The sequence below is a fragment of the Lethenteron reissneri genome, chromosome 22, assembly GCF_015708825.2.
Source record: "Lethenteron reissneri isolate LAM-NWPU_2019-01 chromosome 22, ASM1570882v1, whole genome shotgun sequence".
NCBI lineage: Eukaryota > Metazoa > Chordata > Hyperoartia > Petromyzontiformes > Petromyzontidae > Lethenteron > Lethenteron reissneri.
Window position 1 is genome coordinate 5,182,888 of NC_083800.1, and position 24,162 is coordinate 5,207,049.

At 40.5% G+C, this 24,162-nt stretch overlaps 1 protein-coding gene across 7 annotated transcripts in view; it reads left to right on the forward strand.

Annotated features, from left to right (window-relative positions):
* Window positions 1-17,269, forward strand: part of LOC133345550 (uncharacterized) — a 35,279-nt gene extending 18,010 nt beyond the window's left edge. For 4 of the 7 annotated variants that reach the window (XM_061556428.1, XM_061556431.1, XM_061556430.1 and 1 more), the window contains 7 exons: window positions 1,370-1,424; window positions 2,388-2,639; window positions 3,053-3,201; window positions 5,882-6,056; window positions 6,814-6,874; window positions 12,510-12,612; window positions 13,097-17,269. In XM_061556428.1, coding sequence (XP_061412412.1) covers window positions 1,370-1,424; window positions 2,388-2,639; window positions 3,053-3,201; window positions 5,882-6,056; window positions 6,814-6,874; window positions 12,510-12,612; window positions 13,097-13,132 — 831 coding nt within the window. In that variant the 3' untranslated portion in view covers window positions 13,133-17,269. Of the gene's footprint in view, window positions 1-1,369; window positions 1,425-2,387; window positions 2,640-3,052; window positions 3,202-5,881; window positions 6,057-6,813; window positions 6,875-8,933; window positions 9,142-9,329; window positions 12,613-13,096 lie in introns of those variants that run through there. The other 3 variants (XR_009755450.1, XR_009755451.1, XR_009755452.1) reach the window with 3 other exon arrangements.
* The last annotated feature ends 6,893 nt before the right edge of the window (window positions 17,270-24,162 follow it).

Genomic DNA, 24,162 nt, shown 5'->3' on the forward strand with positions numbered 1-24,162 from the left:
TTAGGGGAAAGAAATAAACTTTGCTTTTCTTCCCTAAAGCAATTTAAGTTTTCACTTTGATAGCTTGCTATTTTATTGCATTTAGCACAACGAAGACAAACAAATCTAAATATTTGGAAAGCAATAAGAAATACAGTTAAAGGATTAAAACTCATTTTAAAACTGTGACAACTAGAAAAAAATAAATTTGAAATTCATTCTTGTAGTTTGCCCAACTACTTTCGCTAAATTTATGAGCGATTAAAATACATCCCACACACACCATGACGGTGTCCACGTGGTTCAAAAAGTCAGAGCAGCGATGTGATACTACGAAGAACATAGCCTCCAGTCTGGGTTTTAGCCAACTTAAATAAAATCTTATTTTCCACTGCAATCAGTTGATGACCTAAGCCTTGTCACCCGAGATTAACGGACTACAATCATATAGGATGTGGTTTTTCACGTAATTTCCCGACATTCTAGCACTAAGAATTTCTAGTATGACTTTTGTTGCCATGCAACAAACAACAATATCAAAGCACACTCTGTGGTAAAACGCGCCGTATGTTGTTTGAAAATAAAAAGGTCGCTTGGAGAGTAGTTACGTGAAGATGCCTTGAGCAGTCATTGACTTTCGATTTAAAGCTTTCGTGACTGCAGGGATTCATCTTCTTGGTTCTTTCGGTAAAGTCACGTAGAAGGAAAATAATAAAATAATAAAAATAAAACATAATAAAATTATTCTCACGACGTTTCGGCCACAACGCAAGCAGCCGTCTTCAGGTGGAGAACAGGTCTTCAGACTCTGCCTTCTCGACAGACCTGTTCTCCACCTGAAGACGGCTGCTTGCGTTGTGGCCGAAACGTCGTGAAAATTATTTTATTATGTTTTATTTTATTATTTTATTATTTTCCTTCTACGTGACTTTACCGACAGCCATTGACTGACGTTTTGGTTTACGCTGCTCTGTCAGATTTCCAAATGGATTGTTGGTCTCATGACAGGAACCACAATTGGAGGGAAAATGGATGCAATATTTTACACGTATATTGTCTAAGCACGGCCAATATAGAAGAATTCATTTTATTTTCAAACATTACTTTATTTATTTTTGCTTCTTTGAAACATATCAGTTGATCTCAAGCAGGGCTTTGTGATTATCTCAAAATCACAAAGCCCTGCCTTCAAACCATTTATGTGAAAGTGATTCATAGCATGCAACATGCGTTCTAACGAAGTAAAAAAAAAACATTAAATGTTTTTGGCTTCAACTCTGTAGCCAAGGTGGACATTATTTTTAATAGGCAAGCGTTTTCGTTTTGTTAATCTCAGTGGACGCTTTGTTTATTCGCAACGCTACATAAATGTATTTGTTTATTTTCGCAGGGTTGTCTTCATGAGAGCAAAGCGCTCCGCGTGGTGGATTGGGGCACACAAACAGGTGCGGTGCCGCCGATACAGAACTAAACAAAAACAAACAAATTGCACGGACAAAAGGTTATTCGAAAAATATCTCGTGATTATGAACTCTCTCGCTCTAACCACTTTAAAATACATATTTTGTCAGCGCGTGTGTTGTGCTGTTTTGATTTCTGTTTTGCAATTTGTAGATTCTGTTTCCTAAGATGTGCTTGAAATTTATGTAGGTATTAAACGCAAAATGCGATGCATTGTACAATTTTAAGTGTTTAATGGAACACTGATTTTTCTGGTATACAGTTGTATTTTACATTAAATACAAGTCTGAATGTGTGAGAGTTCAATAATTCATTGCACATTTACACATGTAAGTGGTGGTATCTTTAACTTATATAACAGTTGTATTTATGCAGTGTGTAAATGCTCTGCTAAGTTCCTGTACAGAGTAATTCACAGCAAACTAAATCTTAAAATCAAACAGAAAATAAATGATTTTGCAATTTGTACAACAGTGTGATTCTCTGCGCACTATGCCAATCACTAAAGCTTCCATGCATTGTCAATTGAATTGCTATCATGGCCCAATACTTGTCATTGTCATAGTATGAACAAGTAATACATTCATTGGTGTGATTGGCTAATACTTGAATTGTATGATGACGAGAGCTTGATTGCTATCACTAATTATACGATATTCTAATGTATTCCGATTTTTCCATTTAACTATTTAAACGTGTTTTTTTACGCTTTATATGGTTGTAAGAGTTTATGCATTAGCACTGTCCATGCCACAACAACTCTTGTAAGTTTTATTCAATAAGAACAAACCTTTTAGTATTAAGCTGTGTTCCTATTGGACACTTACATTATAGAAAACCGGCCAAATGAATCAAAGACTTTCCCTTCTGGGTAAAAACTCCTTTTGGAAATCTGCTACAGAATCCATGCGTTTGCATTCTTTTTCTTCCTTGTCTTCCTCTCTCAGCAAGCGACCCAGATAGCGTGAGCCCCGGTGCACAAAGTGCACTCAGCACCGATGACGGTGGCCTTTTCCAAGTGTCCCCCCCGGAGTCTGAACACTGGGAGACGCTGGGCCCCATGAAGACGGCTGCTTCCTCTGCGTCAACACAGACCATTTGGCTGAGCCACGCAGAGTGCCAGACCCACCATGGAGAGGATTTGCCTGGAGCCACGGGGGAGACTGCTGCATCTGGCAGCAGGAGCAGTAATCTTGGCCGTAAGTGTGTGCTGAATTTAGATTTTCCGATGCACATATTTTGTGGGCTGGTAAAGTAAAAAAAAACAATGCTTGATCGCTTGGTTGGTTTTGTACTGTGCACCTCCTCAGTGGTACTTTAATCTGTGAAGGTTAAAATGTATTTAGATCATCTTTTTAGACGTTGTAAAACTTGTCAAATATATATAAAATCCCTGAAGATTGCACTCATGTTCAAATCCAACACTATTTGTAATTGGTGCAAAAAGCCATCACCAAAGGGTGTCCTGGGTGTATAATAGTGAACCTACTTCATTAGAATGGTAGTAAGTCTACAATTATAGTATTTTTTTTCCGAGTTACAGGGACAATAACTTCCTGCTAGTGACAAGTGTCACTAATACATAACAGCATTTCACTGTTATTGCTTCCAGGAGGTGTTTGCTGGTTCATTCCTGCTGACAGAGTGTCCAATATCCACGGGGACTTTACAGCTGACGGAGAACGGCTAAGTCATCCAAATGGGCCCATTCCCGCAAGGAAAAGGCGGCCCATTGGCCCGTTTCTGGTCATCTCCCCCAAGGTAAAAAAAGGACAAACCTCACACTTAACCCGTGAGGCCAGAGGGTTGGTTGGTATCACCTGGATGGACAAATGCTACCAGTATCCACCATGGGCAGAAAGCTGAGCTTGTGTACCGTCTGTTTTAGAGACACGCTTCATATTTATTTTCATATTCCAAACTTCAGATTATGCAGCTGTTCTATAGATGCATTTATCTATCTGTGTATCTGAGTCAATGGGTATCTACGCAAGTAATGGTGCTGTGTAGGAACAGCTGCCACTGTGGGTCCCTTTGGCTCAGCTGCAGCAGGGCAATGAAATGGTCGAGATGTGATGTAACGTGTTTTGGGTTGCTGAGGCATTTTACGTGCCCGACACATGTAAATCCGTATCTTTACGTTTCACATCACATTGCCGTGTTCCAAAAATATATTCTTTATCACATCTATTACATACACAAAACGTTTGTTCTTATATATATTTAAAAGCTACTAAAGTGACCCTGCTAGCATACGATCTAGAGATTTAAAAAAATCAATAAAATAATTGTGGGCATTTTCCACCCTGGGTGGTACAGGTATGCACCTTTTTGTGTCAATGGCTCAAGTACCAACTATTACAAGCCTTTAAATGGATGAGCAAACAAGAATTGCTGGCGCGGCTTAACACAACGGGGACAGCAGTGCATCACATCAATCTGCTTAAGCAAGCGACGGCCTCATTATCCTCCCCAACTCTCCCACGCTGTGCTGCTTCCCAGCCCCCTAACGTTTCTCAGCCTGGCGGTAGTGGAGAGACGCACGCACTGAGGTGGGGGGCCTCGGCAGCTTTGTGCACTTCCACGCACCGTGTGTGCGCGCCAGGCTGCGTAAGCCCGCAGCACTCTGGACAGATCTTTTTGTTGATGCCCCAGAGCTGGAGACGAAAATATCTTTAAAAAACTCGTCCACCACTCCAGCCGCAACGAAGGCACACGTATCCAAAGAGTTAAATCATCTCAGTGCCAGGCGTAAGGAGCGGCTGTAAATGTGTGCTTTGTATTTTAAAAAATCACACGTGATAATGTATAAACCGCCATTGCTCTCCTGAAAAATATAGACTACAGTATGCAAATTGGAGGCACTGTTCGTATTTGGATATATTCTGCACTGTACAACGTCAAGCCAGTTGTCTCCCTGCTCAGACAATTAATCAGTGGTGTTCATCTCTACTGGCAGCTCTTAGCCATTGGGGTAAATTCCACATTCATATGGCAGGGGTAATGACACCATTGAAAACTATTAAGAAATTAATATGGGTTTGGGCAGGACAAGTTCCTAGATGAGATGATGGACGATGTAATAATAGTGGCATCCAGGGAATGCAATGTGTCTGAGGGAGACGCGGAGATGGAGTGATGAAAGCAGTTCATGAGCAGGTGCTAGGTGGCTTGTTACATTGCAGGAGCTGTGGAATTGGTGGCAGTTTTGTGGATACGTTTATCTAGTGGTGGGTTGGCAATGGTGGATAACAATGATGATGACAAGGGCCAGCCGATCCAAAGGATGACAGACCACTGTTGACTAGTCGCAAAGTGGCACCACTTAATGTATTTACTTTATAGAGTTTGGGGGAGGGGACATGATAGACTAAGTTGACCCGTGACCAGAATTTAAACTCGCAACCTTCCAATGGTGCATTGATTAATGTATCGGCCACCTGGTCTGATGCAGCATTGCTATTGTTATGGGAGTAGAAATAATCAATGGCTGTGAAATAGAAGTTGATTCCAGAAGATGTAATGCGCCTGAGCTGCGCATGAGAGGGATATGGTTGACTTGCACAAATGTACTTTGGAGAAATTAACAAAATGGGTTGACCACGATAAGATTAAAATAAATTGCTCTAAAACGGCACTGGAATTTGTTAATAGGTGATGTGATACGTTGGCATGCTGCCGTGGTGTCATGGTTGGCATATAGGACTTGCAATCCAGAGGTTGCCCGTTTTATTTGATCTCTCGCTGTGGCAGTTAAAACATTGGCGCAACTCCATTAAACCCCCCCTCCCCACAACCCACCTCGGTTCACCTAACACTATATACAATTGGGGCCATCCATTGAGTAGGTACGCAAAAATCTGTCAACTTGACCCCTCCCCCCTCCCTGTACGCACGTGGACTTTTTACACCCCTCCCGCCCACCTGCGTACATACGCCTGACGCCTCCCCCCCCCCCCCCCCAATCCTATAGAACGGCCGATATTTAATCCAAGCAGAAATGATCAAGGACAATTAATATTAACGTGTTTAAGCAAACAGACTATGTAACTCATTTGAAAGCCAAATTATTATCGAGGCTTCACCACCCCCCCCTCCCCCGTTTCCTATGCGCACGTACATTGTCAGTAGACCCCCCATACGCAAGCGTACGCTTTTGGGTTAACCCCCACTCCCCCCTCCATGTGTACGTACTAAATGGATGGCCCCATATTCCACAGTGAGTCGATTATCAGATCACACGCGGTGGGGTAAACCGTGAGTACCCCCCCACCTCCTTCAAGACGTCCGGTCAGCGGACGTGAATAGCGGTCCCAAATACACCCTCTGGGTGGCGGCTCTCTACAGAGATCCCTTAAGCGGGAGGCCCTTCCGGCAGCAGTGCCACGAGCGAGTTATTTCAGGGCTGCGCCTTTTGCCCGGCTTGTTATCCGCCACGCAGGAAGCGCTGGAGTTGCGGCGGCCGGACTTCATCTCCCGCTCCAACGAGCGGCAGCGCTGGGTGTCGCACCTGGCTGAGGAGAGGCAGACTGAGAAGGTCATCCTGCGCGTGCAGCAGCAGCAACGGTGGCTGCAGCAGCAGCAGAAGCAGATCCAGCGCCACGGCCGTCTCACAGGCAGGAGACGCACGCAAACCGATATTGGTTGAGCGCCCGAAACAAATTGCTCGCGGGCGATGCCGAATACTCCTTTAATCAGCGCACAGCGACGGAGTCGTGATAACCTGAAAATGTCAAACTGGTGCGATGGGCACGAATATGTTGCGCGTTAAGTCGCGTTTGGCCGCCCGTGTTATTTTCCCGTGATAGTCTAATGCTGCAGAAGAAAATGTTAATCCCAAATGGTATGTGACCTCCATTTCCGTCACCCAAATTGACTCGGTAAACAAAATACTGGCCTCTTGGTCTTGTGTTCTGGCAATTGTGTGCGGTAAAAAGCTGTCCGTAAAAAGAAACGAGTATTGCCTGCGTCGCTTCAATGGCTGATGCATGCACAGGTGTAGGTACTGATTGCATAGCTACATATTTTCTAGGAGTCAATCTTTTTTGGTTCTCACCTTGAGCCTAAATCTGCATCTGGTAATGTATACCATGCGCCATGTAATGCAATGTTGGTTTATTTGTTGCTGTAAACTGCACCGTTGAAGCTTAAAACGCTTAATTCGTATCCACATTCTAAAGGGTCTAAATAGCCTAAAAGGTAACCTGGTGGTCTATACACTTTCACACAAAATAACGAATACAGTACCACTTTAAACATGGGAGTTTCATCATGTGTGACTGAACACAACATTTTAAATCGCTAGCAACATTAATTGATATGTGTGTAATTAGATGTCCGATTAAAGTGTATACCGTACTATTTTATTTTTAGATCATATCACTGCACGGCAAAGGAAATATCATCCTGCTGAAGAAACTGCACATCCCAGAAAGTACGAATTAGCTTATGAATGTAATAATCGTGTTAATGTGAGTATTGCAATTGAGGGGTAGTTTTAGAAATGTGTTTTTAAATCACAATGGACATTAATGGCAGTCATCACAGTGTAAATGCAGGCACAGATGACACTATCATTCATGACACTAAGCTGAGGGTGATAAATGATCAGCAGCAGAAGCAGCCATGTTCTACCCACTGCAGGATTAAGGCCTCCCTATATTGATACCATCCATTACCATCTCACACTTGCTATGCCACAATCCGTCTTACTCCTGCATATGAACTGACCTCATCGCTTGAAGTATTTGATGGTCATCCTCTCAGAGGTGTTTCCTCTTTGGCTGACACTTTATTCACCAACCTCATTCATTGGCTATCATCCACTCCAGGAATGTGTCCGACCAAACCCCGTCTGACTTTTCTCAGCGTGGGCTTTCGTGACCAATACTATGCATAAGGTTTGTTTGGCATTAGATTGTGTAAATGTGTTCATAAACCCACCTCCACCCAACACTGCCAATTCGTAAGCTTTGTCATGTGAAAATTACGACATCACCTTACTCTCTTTAAGACTGGAAGCAGGAAGACTTCTTCACAATTGTGGTAATAGCCTGGTGAAGCTGGTTGTAATCACTAGCGAAACGTCGTACTCAAATTGTAAATGTTGTGGGCTTACTCTCCAAAGTGCAGGTGTGCTGAACTAGTAACGAATTGGCACGTTTTGTTCACGTGACAAACCTTACTAATTGGCTGTGTCGGGTGGAGGTGGGTTTACGACACATTTACATTTGTGCGATATAACCCAAAGAACGTTATTATGAACGACCCTAATTTGCATTTGCCCTCCGATCCATGTATCCCTCTTTCCGGCTGTGTATTATTCCAAGCATGCAGACATACATTATTCATTTTATTCCTTTCAGCTGTTGTTCCATTTCCCTTGTCAATATCCATGTTATTTTGATCCACATGCCATCGCAGCTAATACGCACTCAATTGAACTGCAAATGCCAAAAACAACAGAACGTGTTTACCTTTAGCAATAATTGAAGGCAGGTTGAGATTAAAACCATGACGGAGAGGCGAGCTGTGACAGCAGGTTGGATTGCTTTGGTAAAACTGAACGTAATGGTCATAATCTTTACTTGGACCGGAGGAATAACACGGTTTAACACATTTTTTTTTTCTGGGTAGTAAGTGTTATTTCCTAATAGCTTATGCCTCAAAAGTACAGAAAATGGCTATTATTCTATTCCCCACAAATGTTATTTCTTTTATTTATTATTTATTCCCCACAAACTTTGCTTTTGTCACCAGGACAGTGATATTTTTAAATGTACCTATTTTCCAGAACATTCCAGATAGATTCAGTGCTGAGTAAACTTGGAGTAATTTATAGAGCATTCTAGAACTTGCCAGTAATATAAATATATAGATATATATAGGAAATTTGTGAATATGTAAGTCTGTTCGAAATGTTTAGCATACTTCCCGACATGCAACAAACTTGAAGTTTGGCATGTGGGTAGTTTCCAGACTGTACACCTGTGACGTCACATCTGTGACGTCACATGCGGAAGCGTTACACAGTGTGCCTGCAAATGTGTTGCAGGTCTAAGGCGTTCTTCGCACAGCATTGGTCCGTTTACTGCCGTACGCACCCTGAAAGTTGTGTGTGTCTGCAGCAAGCGCGTGTATGTGTACCTATGGACGCGCGCGCATGTGCTTGTGGGGGGAGCTGTAGTGTAGTGGTTAGCGCGCTGCGCTACGAACCTGGCGACCCAAGTTTGATTCGCGCTCACAGCCACCACCGGTGACGATTATTTGAACCGGTCCTGGGCCTCCCCTAGGTTGACTCAGTCTCAACGAGTAACTGGTGTGGTGTGTGAACATTGCCAATAGGGAGACAAAGGCGGCCGGGCGTGGTGAATCCAAGTCCCGGGCGAAGCCGGGTAGTAAAGCTAGTTGATACATGAATACAGGGGCCTTAAGCCCACCAGTTCAGTTTAGTTCCAGCTGTCTAAGTGGATACATTTCTGCATTTTTCTGAGATGGCATTAAGAGGCTGCAAGCATCCGGCAGACGCATTTTGCTATGTCTGCGGCCAATTTATCAAGACAAAAGCGAAAAAGTACTCTGTGGAAGCATCTGCTAAGATGTGTGAGGCCTACAAGGCATATTGCTGCATGCCTGTCGGGGATCAACACAAACCCTGGGCACCTCATTTCACCTGCGAGCAATGCAAACAAACTCTGGAAGGTAAGATGGACAATTGTTGCCCGGAATTTAATGTTATAAAATTTGTACAAAAAATTGTAAATTGTAAAAGTTTTTAATTTTAAAATGTTTTACAATTGTCAATGTTATTGAAAAAATATAGCTATATGAAAAATGTTGCGAGAATCTCTTACACATTAGTCATGGGTGAAATAAATGTATTTTTGTAGGATGGTACAGAGGGGAAAAGAGAGCCATGAAGTTCTCTATCCCAAAAATTTGGTGGGAACCCACTGACCACTCAAGCAACTGCTACTTCTGCATTGTGGACCCTTCCAAACGTCGGACTGGCAATAATGCACCTGCTATCACGTATCTGGACCTTCCTTCATCCATCGCCCCGGTGCCACATTGCCATGAGCTCCCCGTACCCACTCCTCTGGAGAGAGAGCAGCCGTCTTTAGAAGAGAACAGCAAGTCAGAGAGCGAGGGAGACGTTGTAGATCCAGATGATAATTTTAGAGGTGGAACTGAGGAGAGAAACCCAAACTACTCCAACCCAAAAAACCTCAACGACTTGATCAGAGATATTGGTCTCACCAAGATGCACTACCACAGGCGGGACTGGCCACAGCGGACTGAGTTCTCTGTGGGGAGAAACAATGTCAAGTGGGAGCCACTTGTGGACCCCCGGAAGGTGCTGATGCCACCACTGCACATCAAGTTGGGCCTTATGAAGCAATTTGTCAGAGCTGTAGATAAGGAGTCGTCAGCCTTCAAGTACCCTCAAGACTTCTTCCCTAAGCTGTCTGAGCCAAAGGTCAAAGTCGGTGTCTTCGTCGGACCACAGATTAAAGAAGATCCTGGAGTGCAATGAATTCCCCTAGAAGCTCACTAGTAAGGAGCAAGTGGCTTGGGACAGCTTTGTCGCAGTGGTTCGTGGCTTCCTGGGCAATCACAAGGTCGAAAACTATGTGGAGCTGGTTGAGACTCTGGTGAAGAACTACGGCACAATGGGCAATAGGATGTTCCTCAAAGTCCATATCCTTGATGCTCATCTTGATACATTCAAGAAGAACATGGAAGCGTACTCGGAGGAGCAAGGCGAGCGCTTCCATCAGGATATACTGGACTTTGAATGCCGCTACCAAGGACAGTATAACGAGAGCATGATGGGAGACTACATTTGGGGGGTGATTCGTGAAAGTGATTTACAGTATAATCGTAAATCTCGAAAAACTACTCACTTCTAAATATTTTTTAGTAATTTTTTTTTATTACTTTAGTACAAATACATGTTCATTTTGATTCATATGTTGTTTATTTCTAACTTTGTGAACGATAAGAAAGAAATTCGCCAGTTTTCTCATTTAAAATAGGTACATTTCAAAATATCAATGTTCTGATCACAAAAGCAAAGTTTGTGGGGAACTATAGCCATATTCTATACTTTTTAAACATATGCAATTAGGACATAACACTTACTACCCAGGAACAAAAATTGTGTTACATTGTGTAATGAAAGGAATGTACCAACGTACCTAAAACAGAGGGTGATACATATGACACAAATGAAGATTAGGCAGGCTTAGACGTTAGACATGCAAAGCAGATATTTAACTCGAAACAAAATGAACTGCCTATAAAAAAAATATGTGCTTAATTCCATCATTAATGCTGAGCAACTGACATATGTGTTTGGGTCATTTTTCATACGCGTATATACAGTATAGCGGAGTTGCCCAAAATGGAAACTTCACAATTTCATTGGAGCTTTTGAAATGATAAAGGAAATAAAGGTGCAGCCCTGCAATTTATTTTCTCATGCCACTGCTGGTGGAAGAGCCTCCACTTGTGGGATCTCTTCGACAGCCCCTCCCTGGAGAGTATTTGCCCTTTACAGTACACTTCTATGCTGGCGAGACTTGGAAGATAAAGGAATGCCCACAATTTATCCTTCACACAAAAGACGTGTCGATCAACCAACTCCGGCGTTACCCATTCGTACTGTTTGAGTGGATAGAGGTAGGGATAATTTAAATAACTTGCTCATTGTTACAACCATTACACCACGACAGCGTGCCCTGAATTTTTGAAAAGTTCAGCTTTGATTAAAAATGGACACCATGTCGCACCTAGTTTCAGATATACAGCCGGGAAATTAATGAATTATACCGAGAAAGCAACAATGTCTTGGCCGACCACTATTGCTACATTTTCTCATTTTAATATGAATCGCATGATGTTGAAGGACTCAAACCTCTTGACGTGGCTTTCTTTGTGTGGTGGAAACATATTGAATGCCTAAAAGCATTTCTGATCTAAAGGCCATATGTTTATTTGTTACACTTGCTCCCCTGGAAATATTGCGCTTCCATTGCTCAGCATATCGGTTTTGCACCCCTGAATTTCATAAATGCATTCCACTATCAACAACTTTGATGGTGGATACTGACCTTTTAAAAAATGCCACCAGGAGAAATACAAATCTTGGTACGATGTTTCATTTGAATTTGCTCTTTTGAGCAAATCACATTAATTCTATGCCAACTGTTTTACAGCGCATTGTACATTCACTGCAGAGTCAATGATGTTTACCAGAGATCCAATGAGCTGTGCACAGCATAATAAGTATGCTGACTTTCTTGAGGACCAGGCGCCATGGCTTTGGTTTTAGTATCGTAGAACGTATTAATGCAGGTACAAAACTGTATTTGTTCTGTATATGCCAACCAATATAAAGCTCGCATAATGGACAAAACAAAATCCGGCTCAAAAGGGATTAACGTTTGAGTTTGCTTACATAGATGGTTGTATGTATAAAGCTGCTCGGCACACGTTCCACGTACAACGTTAAAGAGTGTGGTTGCCCCGTCTTTTATCTTTTGCGTACACTATACTTGCAGCCCTTTTGTTAAGCCACTGCTGGGCAAGGCCTCTTCCTCGCGGCGTGTGAGGTTCAAAAAGTGGGTCATTTGACCCGGCGTCATCACGCTGGTCGGCATGGATTGGTGGAGACGGCGGGGAAGCATATATGTGGCAGTAAAGTAGAGTACAACAAATGCATTTGCTGTACATCTCCCGTTTATTAAGGTTTATCTACTGCATATATGCACGGCGGTGTCACCCATCCAAGCACTATCCAGACTGCTTATATTCTGAGCAAAGATGAGATCAGGTAATGCGATTGGGTGATGGGATGAGGTGATGGGATTAGGTGCATTCCAGGTGATTTTGGTCATGGGCATTTAAAGTAATTACTGCATTATAACCTGAATAACAGCTTAGAATATCTGCTCAGTATTGTACGCGGGCATGTGCCGAGGGTGTGTTGCGACCACTCGAGCGTTTTGTTCCAACCCAACAGCGACTTCTGTGTCTGTGTGCGCGCGCGCTTATTGTCCACGCAGAAAACACGAACAATTCCCTGATGTGAAAAGACGCAGGCAACCAGGGGAAAGGCCAAAGTCTCATCGCACTTCATGTAGTGAGCATGCAGATTTCGTGCCGAAGGTAATATTTTATTTTGCGTAACCTTGACTTCTGTGTTCGTCATCACGATCATCATCAGCCATGGTCAGTCTACTGCTGGATGAAGTCCTCCCAAAAATCGACCTAGCACCTGCACAGGAGCCGATTTCATCACTCCGTCTTCTTAATGGCCACTTCGTTGCTAGTTTTTGACCACCGACTGCCCAAGTCCACTTATTTTTCTTAACAGTTTGGATAACGTCATTAACCTGCCTATATTATATAGTCCATGTGTTCCTCTTCCTGACCCTCCAATATAATTGCAACCATTCCTCTTTGAGAACTTTTTGACATTTATTCAATGTTTTCCGTTCATGACCACGTTGCCGAACCATCGTAGCAGGCAGTACACATTGATTCAACATTTTATTCTGCAGGCACAAGCATGTGTGTGTTCATTTTTTTATTCACTCTGGTAATGTCGTTGTTGTCGTATAATTCAACTCATTGTTCGTTTTCTTCGTAGAAACTTGGTATCCAAACCTCGTGGGAGAAAAGGTGAAAACGACTGTTCACTCCAGAACTTCTAAGAACTTATTTTTTTATAAATTGATGTATTTTTTGTGATGCTGAATTATAGATATATTTTGTTGTAACTCAATTTTAGAACAAAAAATAAATAAATGTGAACAGACGTTTACTGTTTTATGAAACGCGAAAACATATTGCATATCGTAAAGTGCACTTTGGCAATACTCTGTACAATCATGCGAAACCTACAAGAATGGTTTCAATGTATTTTGCATTGTGTATATATAATGCGCTTTTTAAATAAGGGGTAACCCAAAGGTTTAAGACATATACAACTATAATTTGGTGTTTATAAACCACGTTTAAAACTTTGGCTTAATTCAGTAGGTGCATTGGTGTGATTACTGCATGTACAAACAAATACTCCAATGTGTATGTGAATTTATGTCTATTTCAAGGTTTAAAATGTATGTTTAAAGGACTCGTTAAGCTATCACTTGCTGCTGATTTTTGCCATGAGTAGGAATTAATATCGGGTTGCTGAGTTCAAAGAAAAGTGAGAAAACGTCTGTACCACCAATTCACCCATATAATACATGTTAAATAATTACACATTCCTAAACGCAGCTTTTATTTTTTATACATAATTCATACCAATACCATCAAATGTATTCTGTACATTTTATTTTGCTTGAAATGTTCAATAAGGTAAATGTACCAAGGTCTCATGCGTTGTATCGTGTGCTTGGATGGCTGCAGCAGTTATTCACTTCTCTGTGTTTGACAGATTGTTGTTTATATGAGATGCAGTAGTGGATATTGATCACCTACACCCTCAAGCGAAAATTGACTGAGATGAGCATGTTGCTGATAAAACCATATCGAGTATATCGGAACACAATAGATGGCACCCGGGGACCAGAGATAGATTTTTTAGTTCAGAGCTGTTTCATTTGAACACTGACTTTGATAACTGTTGGGCTCATGTGCAACCCATGCAAATATACATGCAGATAAAAAAATATATACAGGTACATCTCTGCAATTTCCTGCTCAGAACACTGCTGCTGAATGGCACCTCCACCAGAAGGAGCTCTAGAGGACCCCTTATACAGCATATGTTGGCCTACTCTTCCACGTTGGACATATGTCTAGGAAGAGGTGGTTATACTCACACTCTACCCCACCACACCCGACCTGCACCGATGGACTGTACCCATTTATAATGCCCGGTGGACAGAGTTGGAGATTCTTAAAAATTTTTTACCATTTTATCAGCTGCCACTCCCGGAGAGGAAACGGGCAACCTCTGCGTTTATACAGCCATATATTAATGAAGGTATTTTATCAATTCTGCTTTTTCTACAATACAGTAGTAACAATTTATCAGGGAACTGGTCATTATGTGTCAGTATTTGTTATTAAAGACACACCCCGCTTTTGCAATATTAGTGATTGCTGCCAAATCAAATACATTCCAGTGCATATGAGTGAGTCTATATTGCAAGAGCAAACACCATGAATATGGAAATTTGTAATGTGGAAAATTAAAACTAAACTGGCCATACCCAGGAGATTAATTAACAGATCAAAGGCATGTAACTAAATCCTTTCAGAATTACTTGTCACAAAAGAAATACATTCTTATAAACATTTTGTCGTATTCAGTCGTTACATTTTTGCAGTTCCATACATTTGGAGCAAATATGTGATATATGCAGAACAAAAAAATAATCTGTTTCCAAGATGAATTAAAGTAATTCCAGCAGAGGAAGTGTATAATTCCCACTGGATGCAGATAACCAGGAAATGTTCAATGTCATTTTATTTCTGTCCATTGAACATATAAATATCACAGGGTAGGCAGTCCGACTTTAGATTATATGATGCTCAGTTAGATATGAGGGAAATAATACTGAACTACATATGTTGCACTTGTTATCGAGGCTTATTTTTGCCTTCCTTAACTACAATTTGTATAACACGTTAACCTTTTAGCTTAATTAACCGAAAATAGTGTATATGTATATGTTTTAATACTGTTCTAAATAGTTGATGGAATCCCCTCACACTTATGCAATATATGCATACAATAATGAAGCTTGTAAATATATGTTATTACTGAATTACCATTACACTTACCTAACCTCTTGCCATATAGTCAAGTTTGATTTCTTCCAAATTTACCAATCTTCAATTAAACGCCTCCCTACTATTGAGTCATTGTGGTATTTTAGTTCTAATGAATTCACCAACCGTTGAAATAAATTGCTCCCCGTTTGAATTTTCCATTAATTATTCTCTCCCCACCACAGTTCCCAGTAATTTAAAGCAGGGATGTGTCACTCCATTAAATAAGGGCTCAAATTTACTAAAAAGCCTGTAATTTCACCAGCGCTCATTATGTTGAAAGTTTTGAAATCTACAGACTCTGATATAGCCCTCTGGTATATCGACACAGCACCATCAAGTAACATTAACCTATGTTTTGATTTAAAGTTTTCGTGACTGCAGGGAATCATATTCTTGGTTCTTTCTGTAAAGTTACGTAGAAGGGAAATAACAAAATAATAAAAATATAAAACAAAAACTAATTGTTATATATTTTTATTATTTTAGTTTTTCCCTTCTACGTGACTTTACCGAAAGAACCAAAAATATTAACCTATGTGTTGTGCTTAGCTCATGGCTAAGTGTTCCAATGGGACGAGGAAGGCAACATAAATTTCGATTTAAACCTTTCGTGACTGCAGGGATTCATCTTCACCTGAGGATGGCTGCTTGCGTTGTGGCCGAAACGTCGTGAGAATTATCTTATTATGTTTTATTATTTTATTATTTCCATTCTACGTGACTTTACCGAAAGAACCAAGAAGAAGGCAACATCATTTTTCAGTGGCCTTTTTTTTTGGCTCGTGGTGTTCACGCATGATGTCCGGCGCTTTGCACCATGTGGGAAATGTCACAACCGCAAGATTCTACGCGGTAATAATGATACTCATTTTCTGCCCTTTGTAATTCCATTGCTGGATGGAAGAGTTCCGACGCCATGTCGGTCATGGGGATTGCTTGATCACATCACGATTGGTGACCCAGAAAGTGCTCGGAACCAGTTAGGACATCACTAAACCGTTGCTGGTAATCGAACACGAGTCGCTGGCTTCATAACAAAGTGTGGCGCATTACTGTACCACCAATCATTCATTAAAATGTGTGTGGATCTGACAATGAATGCCGTTAAACGTTATACCTCAATAATTATCCTCAACAAATGTGGCCTCAACGTCTTATGCACATCTTAAACACCACGCAGTATTGTATACCAGTCCCATGCGTCGGAAGGAGGAAGGGGGGCTCAACTTCCCCCCTCCCGCTACACCTGCTGAAGACTGGGGGGCCCCCTTCTTAATTCCTCGGTACAATTAGGAGATGGACGTTCCACGGTTCCACCCTTTCCTCATCTACACGGGAATGGGGTTGAGAGCAAGAGTGCACGATAGACAAAAGCAGATGGTACCGTTTCTCATTCTGTTCAGCGTGTTTAAGATTTGTTTAAAGTGTGTTTAACCCTGACCGTCGCCCCCCACGCCCCCCTTTAAACAAAGTCACGCTACCTCAGTTGTTACACTCACACGCGCGTTTCCAAGCTTAGTCATAGAACTACTGTGCTTGAATTTATCGTCTACGGTGACATCAACATGAGTATTATCGTATTAAACTGTCTGAGTCTTTTTTTTATGCCACCAAGCTTTTGAAACCAGTTCGGTCAGCTTGTGTGACCTGCGTGGATCTTTCGGCTTTTTTTTTATCTTGCGAAAGATTTATGGTTTTGTAGTCACCAGGTGGTACATTAAGATGGACTCCGTGGCCCAACATTCTTCTCGCTACTTGACGGTCAAGAGCACTGGTGTGGAGAGATTCCGTAAAATTCGTCAATAATAATACGCGACGTTTCGGACAAAGGCCCTCATTGCTGAAAACGCCACCTCTTGTCTGTTTTCTTTTTAGGGCAGTGTCATTGTCATTGTGTGCCACTTGCAAACGTGGTATCACAAATATTACGTGTGTGGAAAAGAGTTAACGACTGCTGTATTCTGGCTTTTTGAGGTTATATTGATGTCAATCACTGTCCTATAATCAAACACCCTGTAATAAACATATCTGATTATGGGATGGGATAATTCACCCCTCCACCCCCACACACTCCCTGAGCACGAATTGTCATGATTTGGAGTCGCAATTCCATTCGAGAATTATTGGATTATTTGTGGCTCGATTTGCTGTTTCAACGTATTATTTCTGTCTCATTTCTACAGTTGCATGTGTTTCATTCGAATATCTGCAAAAATCAATGAAATGTAAGGAATTGAATTTCGCAAGCATAATTTGATGCATGCTTTGCAAGCATTATCGATATTTTAGTCGATTTTCCAAACGCATGCAAATTGCGCCATTCATGTAACGTCACTAAATTAAGAATCCATTGGGGAAATCTCGCAGAGGCAGCGTGCGGCGTGTGTTCGAGAATGAATGATGGGCTGAGGAGGGCATATTCTTAGGTTTTTTCGGTAAAGTCACGTAGAAGGGAAGTAATAAAATAATAAAAAATAAAATTATATTATATTATTTTATAATGTTTTATTTTTATTATTTTATTACTTCCCTTCTACGTGACTTAACCGAAAAAACCTAAGAATATGAATCCTTGCAGTCACGAAAGCTTCAAATCTAGAATGAGGAGGGCATGTTTCAGTTCTCCATAAAAATCAAGTGAATTTCGATTTAAAGCTATCGTGACTGCAGGGATTCATCTTCTTTGTTTTTTCGGTAAAGTCACGTAGAAGGGAAGTAATAAAATAATAAAAATAAAATTATATTATATTGTTTTATTATGTTTTATTTTAATTATTTTTTTACTTCCCTTCTACGTGACTTTACCGAAAAACCCAAGAAGAAAAATCCAGTGGCTTTAAAAAAAATATTTTTTCGCAGCAGAGGGCGCACTTCCACTTATGCTCTGCAAAGAGATTGTCGGATGACAGTCAAACCCGATATTTTAAAAATCCCAGTGATAGGGCTTAGGATATTGAGTGCAACATTACGTAACACAATCGGGTTTTTATCTCTGTGCAAGTCATTGTTTTCTGAGCTGAGATTTGAAACGATGACCCGCTCTGCATGTCACAAGACAACCGATTATACTGTACCGTATTTGAAAACATTTGGTGATGTTGCGTTGGCAGCGCACAAGCCTTAAACTATATAAATACAGGTGACGCTTTGGAAAATGTCCCTCATCAAAGTTTTAGGCAATGCTTCTTCATCGAATAACCATTGCCTGAAATGTCACCTATTATATATGTTTAAATATTTTAAGGCAATGTTATTCATGAATGTGAGTTTTTTGTATACGGTATATAGAGTATGCTTGTGCTGATAAATTATGACCAAATGTTGGTAAAAATTATAGCTGCATTTTGTTCTCTGATATTTTCATCATATGCAGTTTAAACAATGACAAATTACTACATCTGAAAATGTCATCACAAAGACCACACAAACAAAGATATTTGTATTACATTCATAAATTAAAATGTCACACCATAACCTGGATTCAATGGAAATAATTGTTGTGCAAATATCCATTTAATTGAGTTTCTTAAAGATTTTAGGCTCAGGGATCTCCGTGGAATAATGAAGATCATATAAATGTATATTAGGTGTTATAAATATCATCTGTAATGTGTTTCAAAAGGCTTGTTTAAGTCGCATATTGTTTAACACTAATTACCTTCACATGTTTCTTGAAATTTTTTACGTAACTGCCGGACAAACGTCCTTATATGAATCTTTTGGAGAGCTACGGTACGTATTTAGACTCGTATTTGAAATAATTGCAAAACTATTAAATAAATTAACGAATAATGAACTCGTGAAACAGTTTTGCGAGCGCGCACAATAAGTCACAGACAGTTTTAACAAAGGAGGCCCTGTTTTGTTTTGAGTACTGTTGACTATTAGCTGCGCATGGGTAATTTGGTCATCAAATTGGCATCCTATGGCCTCGTACAATGAGTGTCATGGGATCTACAACATCATCAACATGGCAGGCTTGACCGTAGCCTTCATTTACAGTGGATATACTGTATTATGTATATTACCCATAACATATTGGTGTGCCATTATCGTTATTCACCACAGCTATCAGGAATATATTAGCAGCCTTTCGGAAAAGGCACAAGCATGTTTCCACTCGGTGAACGCATTCGCTCAAAATAATGGTGCATAAAAGTGACAATCGTCTTTTACATTTTGGAGGGCCGCATTTAAAATATCTGCATTGTGAAGTTGTGGTAGGGTGGGGGTGAAGTTTATAGTGTAGTCTTTCAATATCTCGCAACCCATTGCCTAAATAAATAAATAAACGGGATAACTACACTGAAATTAGATGAATAATGTACCAAAATACACATGAGAAAGGGAGAGCCACGAGGAGGCACTTTATAAAACGTAACATTGTATACTCGTTGATTATTTCGGTAATGTCACGTAGGTAGACAAAATAATAGATCATGACGTTTCGATCGCAAACGTCGTGATCTATTATTTTGTCTACCGACGTGACATTACCGAAAGAATCAAAGAGTATTGATTCCTGCAGTCACGAACGCTTCAAATCAAGATCATAACATTGTAGTTTGAGACATTGTGAAGAAAAGCAAGTGGACTTGGGCAGGGTACTTCACTCATTCAAAATAGATGATATTCTTAGTTTTTTTTTACTTGATACAGCAAGCGTGCTGTGACTGTTCCACCTGAAGACGGAAGCTTGTGTTGCCTCCGAAACGTCGTGATTTATATTTTATTTTACTTTTGTTAATTTAAAATTTTTACCTACGTGACTTTACCGAAAAAAAACCTAAGAATATGAATCCTTGCAGTCACGAAAGCTTCAAATCTAGAAAATAGATGATGATGATGGTAGAAGCATGCGTTTAGAGTCCTAGAATGTCGGCAGCCTATGGCCACCTTATTCTCGTTCCTGCATAGAGCTTCTCGGCGCTTTTTGCCTCCCCCCCCCCCCCCCATTCAATGTGTGCAGATACTAGTATTGTATGTAGGGTGTGTAGCCATATATACCTACAACATATTGTTTTTGGTGGGGAGGGGTCGACAATTTTTGGTAACCTGTTGGATCAACTTTTTACCCCCACATCTGGGGGGGTCCACTTTCTATAACTTTTTTTATTCAGGCCTTCTGAAAGGCACTTATTATAATTAGTTCACGGACAAATGGAACGCCGGGCTTTTATAATAGCGTTGGCTGCATTAATTTTCACACAATATGCCACTTCCTTGAGCTATCATTTGTGGCCAGGTCGCCTCTGAAAAAAGAGCTATATAACTCAGTGGGCCTTGCCTGGTATAAATAAAAACAAAGTTTAAATAGTTTAATGATGACTCGCGTTTGAGACTCATGATGGAGTGGCCGCCAAAATGGCAGCATGCCTGAGAGGACATCTACCATGGACAGAGACCGATTAAATCCTATCGTGCAGGAGTGAGGTGGATTGATTCATCCCAGGACTGTGAGAGATGGCAATGGCTTCAAGAGGCCTTATTCTGGGAGTGGATTAATCATAGCTGATGACGATGGTTCCTACATCTCAGAAAGTGTTCCTTTAGTAAGCCATCCAGCTTCTGCAGTTTCAGATTTGATGGTATATAAACAACTTCCATATGTAATTAAAGTCTGATAATTGTTTTTTTACCCTTCTATCTGGCAACAAAACTGACACCTTTTTTTTACAAGGAGTCATGTTTGCATAGACCACAATACCTGCAGCCATAATGCAAACAAAAAACATAACTCTGATAATATATGCACTGTCCTTGAAGTTGATTGGTCCACACCCGAGACAGCTTTCCTTAGAGCCTAGTCTCACATGGGTTGGACTAGATGATGCCAAAAGGCGCACAACTCAAATACAATGCACCATCAGAGTATGAGAGCTCGGGGTATTATCAGAGTTATGTTTTTTGTTTGCATTATGGCTGCAGGTAATGTGGTCTATGCAAACATGACTCCTTGTAAAAAAAAGGTGTCAGTTTTGTTGCCAGATAGAAGGGTAATAAACCAATTATCATATTTTTTACTGGCAAATGAGGTTCCAATGGTGTATTTAAAGTCTGTTGAGTCTAATGGACAACACAATGCCATTACTAAAGTAACAAAATGTAGCTATTTTAATTTTGGCCAACATAAGAATGTACAATTGAGATGGGCCAACATTTAAACTTGCTGCAACTCAGAAATTAGGATTCATGGTGAATGGCTTTTTATCACAAAGTCTAATCTAGTTGTAATTAACGCTTTTAATAAAATTATGGAGCTAATGTCTTTATAATGACCTAAATGAAATATAGCGTGTATTACCAATTCCCATAAATTGAATTAATTAAAATATATAAGGCATTATTGTAAAGAAACCCTTCTTTAAGTCTGCTTAACTTGCATAATTTGGACAGGTTTGGTATGTCTACCATTAAGCTAATTGATTAGCTTTCACACAATATGTGAATAACCTACAAATAAAATACTCACAGAAGTGTACTCTAGTTAACCCGTATTATTGCATTTAACAATTACATGTCATGTTTGAAAACACATTCGTGTCAACAACTAATGAGTGTGATTGCGTTGACATTTCCTGCCGTTTTTTGTATTATTTGTTTTTATCTGTTAAATTTCGATTTAAAGCTTTCGTGACTGCAGGGATTCATCTTCTTGGTTCTTTCGGTAAAGTCACGTAGAAGGGAAGTAATAAAATAATGAAAATAAAACATAAAAAAATAAAATAATTCTCACGACGTTTCGGCTACAACGCAAGCAGCCGTCTTCAGGTGAAGAATGAGACGGCTGCTTGCGTTGTAGCCAAAACGTCGTGAGAATTATTTTATTTTATTATGTTTTATTTTTATTATTTTATTACTTCCCTTCTACGTGACTTTACCGAAAGAACCAAGAAGATGTTTTTATCTGCTGAGCCTTGTCTCGTCTCTCCAGTGTCAGGCCAGAGAACGCCAAACGGCGAACAGAACAAAGACCATGCACGTATCAGAGCATTTATAGCTCGGATTGAGCAGCTATAGATAAGGCCATAGAAGACTGTCTCTGGTGTAGGCCAATCAGTTTCAAAGGCAATGCACATGTTAGAGCATCATGTTCACCACAAGTACGTGTGGTTAATGCAGACTTGATTACTTTAAAAAAGTATCTATTTCGTGTTTAAACATTTTAACACCTGTTTTATTGCCTGAAAAGGGGTAAAACCTATCATTATTTTTCATACTTTGATACTGGCAAAAAAGGTCCCATGATAAAGAAAAACATGTCAGTAGGGGGCAGCAACCTTAAAAAGAAATTCTAGCGACAAACACAATACAGTTATCGTGGGTAACAGTTCCAACCCATATATATAACCGTAATGGAATTATCCATTTGCAGGGTGGTGTAGTGTGGAGATTAAATGGCTAATGATGTCACACAGCTTTGATCTGTGCGATCAGACTTTGAGTTATGTGCAAGCGTAAAGTGCCGTAATGTATAGTGAAGGCAGCGAAGCAGCAAATTACTATAAAGTACTACTACTTTGCCATTAATGATTTCCATTACTTACATATGAAAAAACACATCACTGAGTTGTGGCCAAGTAACAACGGAATCTCGATACTTATGGAGATTTTAGGTGCAAATTAAAATAAAGCTGAATTTACTAAATAATGCAACCGGCAAAATCACACTTCGACGATAGGCTGCAACACCTTACAAGTGAAATGTATACAAACATGGTACATTTTTCTTTGCAATTTTAAAAGTGGTTGTTTGGAGAAAAAAATCGCTTAGAGTTTTCATTTGCATACGCACAATTGAAGAGCATGCATTGAAAACCAACATCAAACGTGCAGCAGGTTGTACGGTATTATAAGTGGAATGAGAGTATGAGACTCACTTGCATAATCTCGTTCACAAAGCATTTAGTTAAACTAAAAACACTTGTCCCTTATTGCCTTCTGCTGGACTTGGAGTACATGTTATTCGATTTATTAAAATAAGACAAATATACAACACCTTATAGACATGCCCCCGTTATTTTCTATTGCACCTAAGAGCAATTGTTCACACTGATACGAAGAAGAAGCAAATTAATCTAACAAAAAAATAATGACTATAATTGTGAGAAAAAAAACACGAGGGAGAAGACCCATTATTTGTGTTTAAGATAAAAATTTTCTTCATTTGTTGACATTCAATTCAAATGTGTGATTTCCACGTTGAGCATGCTTATACATCGGAGAACACAACAAAGACAAAGATCCCCCGTATAGCCTGAACAAACTGTAGGGGCAAGTGCTGTTAGCGAGCACCTATGAAGGCCAGAACGGTACACAAGGGGGTGGGTGGCCAGCACCACGCCCGACCGCCTTTGTCTCCCTAGTGGCAATGTTTACACACCGCACCAGGTACTCATTTAAGGCTGAGTCGACCTATGGGAGGCCCAGGACCGTTTCAGATAATCGTCACTGGTGTTAGCCGTGAGCGGGAATCGAACCCGGGTCGCCAGGTTCATAGCGCGGCGCGCTAACCGCTACACTACCGCTCCCCACAGGAGAACACAACGCTGCTATGCACACGGACACAATCCACACACGAGCGCCAAACCAACAATCCTGCAGACAAACAAATGTGTTGCTTGTTAATGAGCTGTTACACGTTTTGACAAATCCAGGGCCGTTGCTTGTTCATACCTGCCAGTTGCAGGCTTTGTAAAAATCCACTCAGAGTACTTAATATGGGCATATTATAGTGGAACATTGTTACATTGGTCATGCGTATGAATTACTGAGTATTAATACTTGTGATGCATTACAATGCCACTTTATAGCATATAATCAAAAATCCAAAGGGAAATCTGATTCAGACCGCTGATTCAGACCGAAAGAATGGAAAACCACGAACGCATGTGACGCCTTTATTCTAGTTACTCAGTTCATATCCAA